Here is a 13,369-nt window from a genome sequence, read left to right as displayed (position 1 = left end):
TTTTACTGGGAAATTACTTGAATTTACTTGTTTGTTTTTTTATTATTTTATTTTACACACACACACACACACACACACACACACACACACACACACACACACACACACACACACACACACACACACACACACAAACACAAACACAAACACACTGAGGGCAATCCAACAATCCAAGTTTAAACAACCAAACCCCAAAACAAACTAACAATAAGAAAACACAATATGAAAAATGATATTAAATTTGCTGTTGTATATCAAAAAAGCATAAAGTTCAGAGAATCGAAAGGTTTTACGAAACAACATTAAAATTAATTAAAACAGAATTAAAAAAGAAATTTCATATTTTTGAAACATGATCGGTGGTGTAATAAAGAAACGATAAAAATGAAAACTATTCTTTAATTTATTTTATTTTTTTGTTTTTTTTTATTCTCGCAGATAAACTCATATGGTTGGCCTTAATATTGAATAATATGAGTCGTACAACCGACTAAAATTGACTTATAGTGTTTTTCATCTATGAATTTCTTAAAAGGTTCAGCTTTGAATAACAGATTTCAAAAAAATCTTGTGAAAAGTTAAAACGCGATAGAAAAAGTTTTTTCTGCTATAACGAAAAGAAAATTTTTAATGTTAGTTATTTTTTCAATTATTCAAAGTTGTAAGGAATATTAGAACATCACTGTGCAAATAATGCTTCAATCTCTTTTTTGCTTCGTTGGCTGAAATAACTTCAGCTTACAAAGCTTCTGCAGGTCCTGTTGTTTATATTAAAATGCTACGTCTCATAACATGCGTAATAAGAAACTTTATGAAACAGCGTAGTGTAACTCAAGTTTTAAGTTTTAGAAAGTAAGTTATTACAAAGTAGATTGCATTAAATCACACTTTCTGTAATTTTTGGTCCATAGTAATATAACCAATAACAAAGAGAACATAAGAAAATAGTTCCGTGGTCACTTTTCATGAAAATCTGATTACACTACAAATCGTATCTACATACATACTAGTAAGCAAATTAAAATTTCTCATTTCAAGTTCAGCCATTAAAAGTTGTTTTTAACAGACATCACAGACTTTACGACATTTCATGTTCATGAACGCTTTGTTTGAGTTACAAAGTCCTTGACCCTTCCAATAATTACAGTCTGCTTCCTTCTCTATATTGATGCAGTTGTTTGGAAGTGGTCCCCCTGTAAATAATCATAAAACCGGTGTAAATAAAATTTTCAAAATTCAATGAATTTTAATATTTAAATGTTAATTTATCTGCAAAATGTGCACCTGCTGGACAGTTGTACATCAGTCTAATTTGCTGAACATCAATAACACTAAAGCCTATAATTTGGTTAAATGTTTCAATGTATTTCATATTTTTAGGATCCACTGTCGTAATGGTTTGCAGACCTGGCTTTGCGAATGCTTCCGAACTAAAAAAAAAAAATTTTTATTGGGCTTTTAGACTGAAACGTGTTTGCATGAAAAAAAAGAGGAGTTTTTAGAGTACCTGTAATGCATCATTGAACGGAGATCGTACTCTGTGTTTAAAGAATCTACATCTTTGGCAATGTCGAAGTTAAAAGCTGCATTATACTCTGTAATAAAAAAAAATACTTTAAAATCTAATAACTTTACAAGAGTTCGGTGATATCTTAAATCATCAAACTAGCTTTCTAGGTTTCTCATGCATTACTTTTTGTTGATCGTATTTTGAAGATCCACTTAAATTGGCGATTTGTTGGTCTAGTTATCTCTTTACTCCATTCACTTGGTTTTTAAAATTAAAAAGAAATACTAATTTTTAAAATAAAACAGAAGGGAGAAGAAAATTTGTTAAAGAAAAGCCATTAAAAGCTCTGACATTTTTGACAAAAAGTAGAAAGAGTGATTTGTTTAAAGAAGAGCTAAAAAAGCAGAAGAGATGAAATTTATAAAAACAATTGAGTATAAATACACAGAATCTAGGATTAAAAAATGTTGTTTTAATTTATCAACATATTATGACGTCATATGTAACTCCAATGGTTCTCAATATAATTTTCTTTTTAACAAGCTATGGCGGTTAACACTTTTTATTTATTATTGAATTCAACAATCAATAAAAAGTGTTAACCGCCATTAAATGTTAAGAAGAACACTATATTGAGAACCACTGCAGTTAGAATTTACTGAGGAAGAACAACTAATAATTCTTGCCGTTCCAACTAAAATAACCAAATAGTCCCCAGATCCTTAATATTAACTCCAACCTTCGTACTCATTCTATTTAACCCACACCCCGAAACCTTCTTTTACCCTTTCCCACATGCATCATTTAAGATTCCTCACACTTGCTCACCTATTCCCACACTTCTTTCACACAAACTCACAAAAGGTTAATTGGAGTTTAAGCTTTTTTAGTTAAAATGGAGTTTAAACTATTTTAACTAAAAAGTGAATGAAAACTGTTTAACACAACAATTGGAGTTTAAGCTTACTTGGATCTATGTTGTTTAAATTAATTCTAACGAATCTTCCTCTATCTGGACGTGATTGTTCATGATGTAATCCTAAACAGAATTCAGATTTTTGGCGATAAAGAGTATTTTAATTACAAGCGCGTTGTAAAAAGTTTTGACTTTTTTAACTGTAGTTAAGTTTATATTTTTCTTACTAATACTTACCGATACTGTGGCCGATTTCGTGCAAAGCAGTTCCTTTATCTCCACAATTTTCACCGAGTGAAACAACGTTCACACCGCCACTCATTCCCACGGGTGAATTACATCTGAAAAAAGATTTTGTTACACATTAGTACTAAAAAATTTGAAAAGTTAAAATGAGATGAAAATCAATGACATTTCTGACTCTAAAAAAAAAAAAGAAATGAACATGAACTGTAAAAGTTAAAAGCTGAAAAAGTTTACAAACCCGTTTCCCTTTGTAAATCTAATGTAATTTGGTTGGCTAATTCTTGGAACAAATCTCAAACAAGTATAAGTGTGATAGTCAGCAATAGCGTCGTTAATAGCTTGACGGGTTTTTTGGTCTGTTTATATAAATATAAAGACATACATACATACATACATACATACATACATACATACATACATACATACATACATACATACATACATACATACATACATACATACATACATACATACATACATACATACATACATACATACATACATACATACATACATACATACATACATACATACATACATACATACATACATACATACATACATACATACATACATACATACATACATACATACATACATACATACATACATTTAATATATATATATATATATATATATATATATATATATATATATATATATATATATATATATATATATATATATATATATATATATACACACAAAATTCTTGTTACAAAATAATATAGATTTTACAAACCAATTGTGTTGTCGATTACGTATGGAACTATTTTGTTTGTCCATCTTTTATCTTTGATCGATCCAAATGGGCTCATTTTGTTTTGCAACCGAAATTCTTCTGCTGGTGAAAGCTGAATATCTCCCTGATACAGTTTAGGGTCTGAAATCAAACGCATATATATTTATGCTTTTCCATATGAGTACTTAGATTATGAAATGAACACTTTTAATCTGAAATGACTACACTCACTTTCCATTGCCCGATTCCATGCTTCGACAGTGATCACCATGACAGTCACTAAAAATACAAATCGCAACATTTTATTTTTTTGCTAGGTACTAGCGTTCCCAATAAAGCGAACTGAATTAATGAAACTAGAAAGAAATCTTTAAATACCCCGAATTAAAGAACAAGCTTGCATTCGTTTGCTCAGCTGAAATAAATGTATTTTAATTTTGATTCATGTGAGTTTCACAATTACATATTGTTTGGCAACCTGAAAACTGTGCACATAAAAATTGAGTTTTTATGAAAAAAGAAACTTTACAATAAAAGAATGTTGCAACCACTTACCCCCTCCTGTAATGACCTATTGATGGAATGTTACGAGAACCCCGATAGTTTCATGCCAGAATATCTGCAATTCTTATAAACAAACTTTTTTTCCTTAGATATATTGAAAAGTGTCAACTTCATTAGTGTACTTAAAAGTTAGTTGTTCATGCGTTAGACATTCTCAACTAATAAAGTAAATGTCAAATCAATGGCAGAGATGTCACGTTCATCAATTTAACAATAAAGTTATCAGCAACATTATTAAAAAGTTAACATTGATATCGTATTTTATCAGCATAAAAGTCTTGCAAAACTAGTATTCGGAATTTTATTCCACTGCGTCGGTCAAACTTCCTTTGAAAGTTTATTTTGCTAAAATTAAACTTATATCTTTTTAACTTTACTCAGTTACTCCTTTTGAAAAGTATCTTAATGTATAAACTTAAATGACTGATTTATGTTCATGAGCTATTCATATATATCATATATTCGTATATAACATATTCTGATTTTAGTTCAAAATTTATCTAGGTCAATACTGCCTGGTTATAATCTCATGCTCTTGCTTAAATCTCATACTTTATGCCTAAGAAAATTTAGCTCATGACCACAGGAACTTTATTCCATTGCGTTGTGAAACCCTTTTACCAGGTAAACTTCTTTTGAAAGCTTTGATAAAATTAAATTTCTATCTTTTTAACTTTACTCAAAGTTAACTGACTGATTTATGTTCATAGATTATTCTAATTTCAGTTCTAAAACTATCAGAGTCAATTCTGAAAATACCCCAGATATAAGCTCATACTCTTGGCCAAATCTTAAACTTTATGCATATGTGAATCGTCACTCTTTAAAAAGCTCTTTTTCAAGTTTGCATGTTTTAGAGCACAATAGATTAAAAATTTGAGATTATTATAAAATCGAAGAACTAAAATAAATGTTGAATAAATAAAATATAATATAGAGAGTAATTATAATAACGTTGAAAATGCCAGAAAAAAATGATATCATTTGACGGACATTATAAGACAGATGACAGTTAGCAAATTTCTTTAAAAAGTTTGTTATTTCCTATGATCATAGTCTCTTAAAGTCTGCTAATCGGTGCGAGATAAATAGAATCATCTTCTACACCAGTGATGTAATCAAACGTATATTTTTCTGGAACCAATTGTTTTTTCTCTTGAGTTGCTTTGCTATTATTTTGGTTGAATAGTTTCAACCATGTTAAATTTAATAAACCCTGAAGGGAGGGAGATACATTGTAATAACACAGTAATAAAAGTCAAATTTCAGACGTGTTAGAGAATATGGCCATAAATTGCAAAAGAAAGTTGAAACAATAGTAAATTTATTTGAAAAAGCAAAAAAAGTTTAAAAAACAACTTTATTACGTTGCATAGCAAATATTCAAGCAAAAAAATGAGATAAAGAGTTCTCATTTTCCTTCCTGTTGATCTGTTGTAATTTGGCTCGTTTAATGTTAAGAATCAATCAAATTGTAGATGTAATAGTTAAATATTTTCTGTTGTTATTTGATTAGCTCGTTTAGCCAGCTGATACTTTTAAATTTCGTTTAACTCGTCGTTTTTAATTAACACGTCTTATTTTGTTTTACCACTTGAAATCTGAGTACACAATAAAAAAACCATGACGCATTTTTAGAGATTTTATCGACCAATATTTTCTAATCGGCTTTTTCATTAAAGAAACGCAGCACCCTGATCACAATTCTGTTCAGCTGTTATTCAAGAAATGTGATATGAATAAATCTTGTTCACATATTTACAGTTTTAAGAACTTTAGTATTGTGGTTTTGTTAATTTAAAAATTTACATTTTTTTTAAGTCAAACGTTTGTACACACTTTTCCTATTATAGACAGCGGCAAAAGAAATCTTAATGAGTTAAAAGAAATTTAACCATGTTTTTTTTTTTTTAAATCTTTAACTCTCATATCAAAATTGCACAAGAAACTGTGCAAGAAATTGCTCATAAAAAGCCTTTACAAAAAATGAGCGCTAATTGAAATATAATGATTTAAATTTCGACAGTTTCTTTACATTTTTAAAAGTTCAGCGCAAAATGTTCAACTTGTTTCTCACTTCCAGTTCGTCAGACAGTACCAAGAAATCAGCGGACTACCACGTTGTATTTTAGATTCGTCGGTAACGCTTTAGACTTTTTCAGACTGCTGTTTCCTTCTATAAAATGTTTACTGACTCATGCTCTTCAACAGTGTACCTGATGGTTTGAAAAAGTTAATACACTTAACAAGACACTGACAATTTGTTTTCCAAAATCTCTAGTTTCACCTGCAATTAAATTAATTCTGCAAGAAAAATGTGTTGCGAACAAAATGCTTTGCAAGTCTAAATGCGTTGCAAGCAAAATATGTTGCGAGCAAAATGTGTTGACGGCAAAATGTGTTTTGTATGTTAATTCTAAAAAATGGTTGCTTTTTTAATGTAGTGTAAAAGTTAAGTTTATGCTTTTTTTGCTGGATTTAAATCTTGCATGTATTTAAAGATAACATTTTGCTGGTTGCCTCAAATCATTGTGTTTTTGTTTAATTTACAAAAGCCTGGGACCCATTCGGTTCTTCCGAAATGATCATTCAGTTCTCCCGAAATTTTCCTTGTATGGAACAGTTGTTTGTGAACTTTGCAAAGGAAGTTTAAGACGTTTTTTTCTTTCGGAAATTTCTAGTATGATTAGATTTGTCTTTGATTAAATTAGATTTTTCTTGAAGAGATTTTGTTGTTTCTCGAATCAGTTTTTTTTTTTTTGTTAAGTAAAGTTCTGTGAGAAACGATTGATGTATATATCTACGCAACATATATCATGTATATATTAGGGTCTACGCAACAGCTATAATACAACTTTATTTGATTTGTTATAATTCTAATTGATGTGTAAGAGAAAGGGAAAACAAGCGGATGCTTTCATGAGAGAGCTACTTTTTTCTTTAGATCTAAAAAAATATTAAAAAACATAGGTAAAAATGTTTTAATGGTCAGTTTATTTAGCTAATAAAACCAATGAAGAAAACCCCTTTCCATTAAATGGAAATTTAATGTTACATTTATCATTACACTTAAATGTTATGATATATTTAATGTAAAATTTTAAAAATACACGTGTGTGCTCTTTAGTTATATCATCGTTATCGAAAGCTTTTACGATTGGTCTGTATTAAAAATCACTAATAAATCTACCACTATCAATTTCAGGTATTATCTTTATCTGTATGTAAGAAGTATATTACAACTAAAAAATAATCTACTTAAACATAATTGTACGCCATGAGAGCTTTAAAAAAAAAAGAAAGTGGTTCAAATTATGCAACCTTCCAACCTTCTCCAACAATATGTTTCACATTAAGGTCCGGCAAACGCAAATTTTTAGCTGGAATATGTTGGAAGCAACATCGGAACGAACAAGTAGCCTACAGTTGCAAATGAAAAAGGTAAATTTCTTCAACAAGCTATTCTCTGAAGCATAACTCTGAAAGCTGTATGAAGTTCCCTCAACATAGCATGATCCACTCTGTGAATACAGCGTAAACGATTCCCGCAAGCCACCAAAGATAAAAGTTATTTACCAATGATAATGATGATAGTCACTTAGTAAGATATAAGCTAAAAAATTTAGATATATGGAAATGTTTAGGATTCTGCCCGAAACATTAATAACAGTTATAAAAATGATATAATATTGCGGCATAAACTAGAAAATTTACGTCGCATGTTCATTTGCTACAACTGAAAGTAAGTAAATGAACATGCGACGTAAAGTTTTGACTTCTGTCATAAATAAAGTTATAACAAATAATTTATGTTCGGTTCATTGTCAGTAATGCAAGTATAGTTTTTAAAAAAGTTGCTTATGAACGAATATTTCGTAACATCATTTTAACTACTTATCTTTTGTAATCATTTCAGTATATCTAATTTTATTAAGTCTCTTTAAATGCAATTTTTTTTTAGCTGTTGTCTACTGGAAAAAAAAGTAGTAGAAAGTAATTTTTTTTTAAAATGAAATATTTTGTTATTTACAACCCTTAAGAGATAATGCTTCTATTACTACTATAAAACTCATTCCAGTCGAAATTCATAATCATTTCATCTGAAACCCGCTGAAATGTGCGTACTGCTAGTATAAGCATTTTTTCGTAATTTTTGCTAATATAAGCGTTAAAACCCGATAAAAATTTACGCGATCTTTGTGCAGCGGAAATCGTAAATCCGATAATTTGAGCTATCTTTTTTTTTAAAACAGCTTCGTGTTTTAAAAACAAAATTAGAAATCAGAAATGATAAGTTCCACATTTCTTTATTTTTCACAGCCTACCTCGACAATAGATAATCAACAGTCGGTAAGATATTTAAAATATGAATTTGAAGTTCGATCAAATTTCTAACTTTTTTCAAACCAAACTGTATTTTCACTTGAATTTCTCCCCAAATATCAAACACCAAGTTAGTGATTAAATGCTATTTTCAAAAAAGAGACTATTAAGTTTAGTATCACTAATGATGAAAGAAACTGCTTTGCCAATTACAAATACTTTTATTTAGATTTCTTTGTATTGCAGTATAAAAACTCAGAATTTGATTCTAGAATTGTTGTACTACATTCTATTAAACAATTTGAGTCAAATGTCAAAAACAATCTCATCCAGTGTTATTAGCTTTTGACAAACCATACCACTTTGATTAGAACCTGTCACCATTGTAATCGCTTGTTTGATATTGTCACAGAAGTCCTACATAGTTAAATAATACATTTTAAGTTTGTAACATTTTACAACATTGATGACATCCTATACTATGATATTGCTATATTGCAGTATCCTGCACCATCTACATAAGGCATCATTTACACCTTGGGCAATAAGTCGCTTTTACTATACTAAAATATTGCATATAGCAATACTTTTTATAAAGTAAAATTATTAATGATATGATAACCACTGACTCTCTCTTTCTCTCTCTCCTACAAACTTACACTAAATGATAAAAAAGAGAACTAATCCTTTGGGGAGACAACAAACAATTGTCAGGTTGGTTAGAGCAAGCTTGATTATTACTTTAATCTCTACTAAAAAAATTTAAATAGTTAGAATTGAGTTGTTCAAATTTAGTTTGCTTGAACGATTTTTATGATGCTTTTTGATGCTCTTTAAAGTTATGTATTGTTATTTATAGAGTAGAAGTGGAAAAGTCTTCCTTTTAAGGGATTATGATGACTAGCATTTTAGGACCTATACATTTTGTTTAGTCAAAATGGATCCTGCTTCTGACAAACCAAGCTAATATCTAATGTGAATAAAATTTGGTTATCTAACTTTTAAAGTATGTTTAGAACACTTTTGCAAAAGAAGATAGTGTTGCATGTCTTAGGTAGTAGATGTTTGGAATGGGGAGTTTGTAACTGCTTTAGAATAAAAAGCCCAGGTTTTTTCAAGATTAATAAACTTTGCTGTTTTTGAGCCATCTGCGAACTTGACACCAAATCTTCTTATTAAAAAGCTTCTTTGCATTGTCTTATCCAGTCTACCAAAAGAATTTTTTGTGACAAACACAAATACACTCCAACTGATTAGGCATCTTTTTCTGTCCCCTTGGATAGAAAATGTTAAAAGCATGTTAGATATAATATCCTAGATGTGGAAATGATATTATGTATAGGGTCAACACAGAGAGGCAACAATAACAATAAAGGATAACTTTGATTTACTGTGATGAAAATTATGTAACATGACATAAGTAATTTCATTTCTTTAAAATTACTGAATAAAATTTCTGCTTTGTGCCTGTCTTTGTTATTCCTTAGAAAAAATAATTTTTTTTTGGAAATTCTATGATATGTTATTATTGCCTTTGTGGTTTGTCACATAAAATGCAGTTAAAAAATTACTTATAACTATTTAATGGTGAAACAATTTGTTTAATGAAACATTCATTAGCTGGCCTTGTAAATTGATAAAGAACGTCTTAAAACCCTGAAAACATATGAATGTAGGAATCTGCTAGATCGGAATTACAAAAATCGATATTACGATTTTTTAATTCCGATTGGAATGAGTTTTATAGTAGTGACCCCCTGGTGTTTCGGCTGTCTCGCACTTTTTTTCGTTCGAATAAGTAACATGATTGAGTCTTGTAAAAACTTTATTATGTTAACAAAATCGAAGAACGTTAGGTATGTAAGATAGCATGTATTATGTTAATAATATCGAAGAACGTTAGGTTGTTAGGTAATATTTATCATGTTAACAACATCGAAGTAGAACTTACTTTTAGTGAAAGGATTGAAGAAAATTTCCATGGGAAAACTATGAAAAAACCCATAGAATTTCAATTGGTATTTGGAACAACATGGGTCATAGTTTTTTCATGGATAAATCATGATTCATGGGTTTCCATGGTGGCGAAATGTAAATTGAAATACAATCTGTTGTTTTTACTGTTTCTTTACAGAATCCTTTGGTTTTTTGAAATCCCGTGGTATTTTAACTGACACATGAAACACCATGCAAAACCATGGCACCTGAGTTTTATCAAGCAGTATATAAATTGAAATATCATTGAGTTTTCTTCAGACACCTATATTATAAAAAAAATCCCGAGTTACGAAGAGTTGCAGTTAAGAAATTTAAATTCTTAACATTTTTGTAAGACATAAAACTTTTAAGTAAAAATAGCAGAATTACGAAAAGCCTGGCGTAACTTCAATATGTAAGAGGTCATAAGAGGTCGTTAACAGATAAATTTTTAACACGTAAACAAGAAATGATCAGCCTCAAGGCTAGGGTCTTGCTTTGAAAGTTTTCTTAAAGTTCAACAGTAAAAACTGGGTTTACTGTCTTTGCTTGATTGATTAGGTTTTCCATCTTTATTCATTTTAAAAACGATGTCTTTTCAGTCGATTGGTACACAACGACTTTTTTTTATCACAGATGTTTACAAAAATTTTAATTGAGTGATAGTTTGGTGGTCCGCCCACTCAAATAATTAAATTGTGACAAAATTTAACTAACTTTTATTTGCGTGGGTGGACACCAAACTATTATTTAATCAAAACTTGAGAAATCTTCTGTAAAATTATTTTTAAATGCTAGAATGTTTACAAATTTGAATGTTAACTGACGAAAAAAAAATAGAAAAAATACAATATGAAAATTAAGACTGACTTTGTAATTTTTACTTATTTGGAAAAAATATTATGACTTATCGCAGCTTCTCGTAATAACGTAATTTCATCGTCCTACGGAACTACCCGTTCTTAATGAAGATATTTAATTTTGGAAAAGTATTATGTGGAGTGAATAGTTAAAACTTAGTAGGCAAAGATCTTGTGTGAAGTCCACCAAAGCAACTGTTGAGTTCTGGATACACACTAAAGGCGGAGAAAATATAAAAATGCCCTTACCGTGATGTTGCCATCTCTGTAAAATACGGAGATAGCAACATCATGTTAAGGGGATTTGGAATAACTTCAAAAGGAACGCAAAAATTGTAAACCAAAAAATTTGAATGAATTGTGGGAAGTATTACAGGAATTTGATTTCTACATTTTGCTACCAAATCTTTAGTTTCAAAACAGTTCTAAATCAAAATAGCCTCTGCAAACTGTTCCGTGAAAGGTTCTATAAGTAATAATCTCCGTTAATATTTATGATAATTTATAATTGCTTGATCTTGGATGTGCAAAAGAACCCCTGTTTTCAACCAGAATTTCTTCACTTGGTTAAGAACACAGACTTATTTTTTATTTAAACACTCACATTCTTTCGTGCAGCTTAAACTTTATCGTGTAACTCACAGTAATAGAATCCAATATTGGTTATGCTTCGTAAGAAGCCTATAATGGTAGTACTTCAAAACACTTCTACAGGTTGAAAATTTAATATCAGTTAGCACCTCTGTTCTTCCTCTGGACACTTCTCTAAATGACGTTGTTGTAGAATTTCAAACCTAAAGTGCAAGGGCTTAGAAGTGCATCTAAAAAGTTGAATTTTTTTATGGATCATACAATAGTCTTAATTAACGATAAAGAAAGTCATGATATGTTCATATATGATTTTTTTTATGTGTTTATATACAGTGGCGACAATAAAAATAGCACACTTTCATGACCAGTTGGTTTTACTTTTTGATACCAACTTTTTTGTATTTATAGCAATTGCTGTTATTTTTTATAGCATCAACAATGTTCACCTTTTGGAACGGAATTACTCATTTATAGCCGTGTTTACCTTTTAGCGGTCATTTTAAACATGGAACAGATGTGTTTCGAGGACAAGAACAGGCATTTCGAGATCTAGGAACAAACAATTCTGAAATAGCTCGAAGACTGGGTTGTTCTCGTAAGAAAGTTATTAATGTTATTAATCTATTTAATGATACTGGTTCATTAAGCAACAAAAAACGCAAGTCTTGCAAACGAAAAACAACCCCAAGAGAAGATGCAGCCTGAGTCCTTTTATTGGCGCACCAAAAACTAAAGAACAAATTGCTCAAAATTTAAAACTCAATCTGTCTTTCAGCACTGTTAAAAGTTGGTAACGCGAAAATGAGCTATTTGGAAGGGTTGCCCGAAAAAAAACCATTTGTCTAAAAACGGAATCTCGTCAGCCGTTTGAAGTTTGCAAAACAGCACATTCACAAGGATTTACGTTTTTGGCAAAATGTGCTTTGCAATGACAAGTTTAAGTTTAATCGCATTGGATCCGACGGAAAACAATATGTTCGTCGTCCCCAAAACCAAGAACTCAGCCCTCGGTATTCTCTTAAGACCGTAAAACATGGTGGTGGCAATGGGATAGTTTGGGGTAGCTTTTCATGGTGTGGTGTAGGCCAGTTACATAGAATTCAAGAGACAATTGATCAACATATGTACAAATAAATACTAGAAAGCGTCATGCTGCCATATGCCGTGGAAAATCTCCCTTTTGTTTGGAAATTCCAACCAGACAACAACCCTAAGCACACTGACAAAAATGTTAAAATGTGGTTTAACGCTAACAAGATTGATGTTTTGGAGTGGCCCGCACAATCACCAGACCTAAATCCGATAGAAAATCTGTGGGAGGAAGTTGACAGAAACATAAACCGGTCAACTGCAACAAATTTAGACCGACTTTGGATTGAAATAAAGGGTGCTTGGGACGCTATTACGCTTAAACGATGCCAAAAATTGATTTCATCAAGGGCCTGTCGTTGTCAAGCAATTATTGACTCAAAAGGATACCCCGATAAATGTTAACTAACCTCCAATAAAGTTTTCTTACCTATTTATACAAAGAACCTCCATGATTTTGGTAGCAAAAGGACGAAATGATAATTTCGTACAGGGTGTGCTATTTAAATTGCCCCCTTATTCTGTACTTCTAAATCATTTATATGATTGTA

General features: G+C 30.4%; 1 protein-coding gene across 1 annotated transcript; it reads right to left on the bottom strand.

The window, feature by feature from the left end:
- Positions 1-945: 945 nt before the first annotated feature.
- On the bottom strand, positions 946-3,781 carry LOC149882806 (hatching enzyme 1.2-like). The gene is made up of 8 exons (XM_090065430.1): positions 3,646-3,781; positions 3,415-3,555; positions 2,911-3,028; positions 2,664-2,767; positions 2,478-2,549; positions 1,508-1,595; positions 1,285-1,430; positions 946-1,193 (listed from the first exon to the last, which is right to left on the bottom strand). The coding sequence occupies exons 1-8, from the start codon at positions 3,713-3,715 to the stop codon at positions 1,060-1,062; spliced, it is 873 nt and encodes a 290-aa protein (XP_089921556.1). The 5' UTR covers positions 3,716-3,781; the 3' UTR covers positions 946-1,059.
- Between the last annotated feature and the right edge of the window lie 9,588 nt (positions 3,782-13,369).

The sequence above is a fragment of the Hydra viridissima genome, unplaced genomic scaffold, assembly GCF_058129835.1.
Source record: "Hydra viridissima isolate aposymbiotic clone 2 unplaced genomic scaffold, HvirCarnegie_v1 scaffold_10, whole genome shotgun sequence".
NCBI lineage: Eukaryota > Metazoa > Cnidaria > Hydrozoa > Anthoathecata > Hydridae > Hydra > Hydra viridissima.
This window is presented reverse-complemented; position numbering and strand designations above follow the sequence as displayed.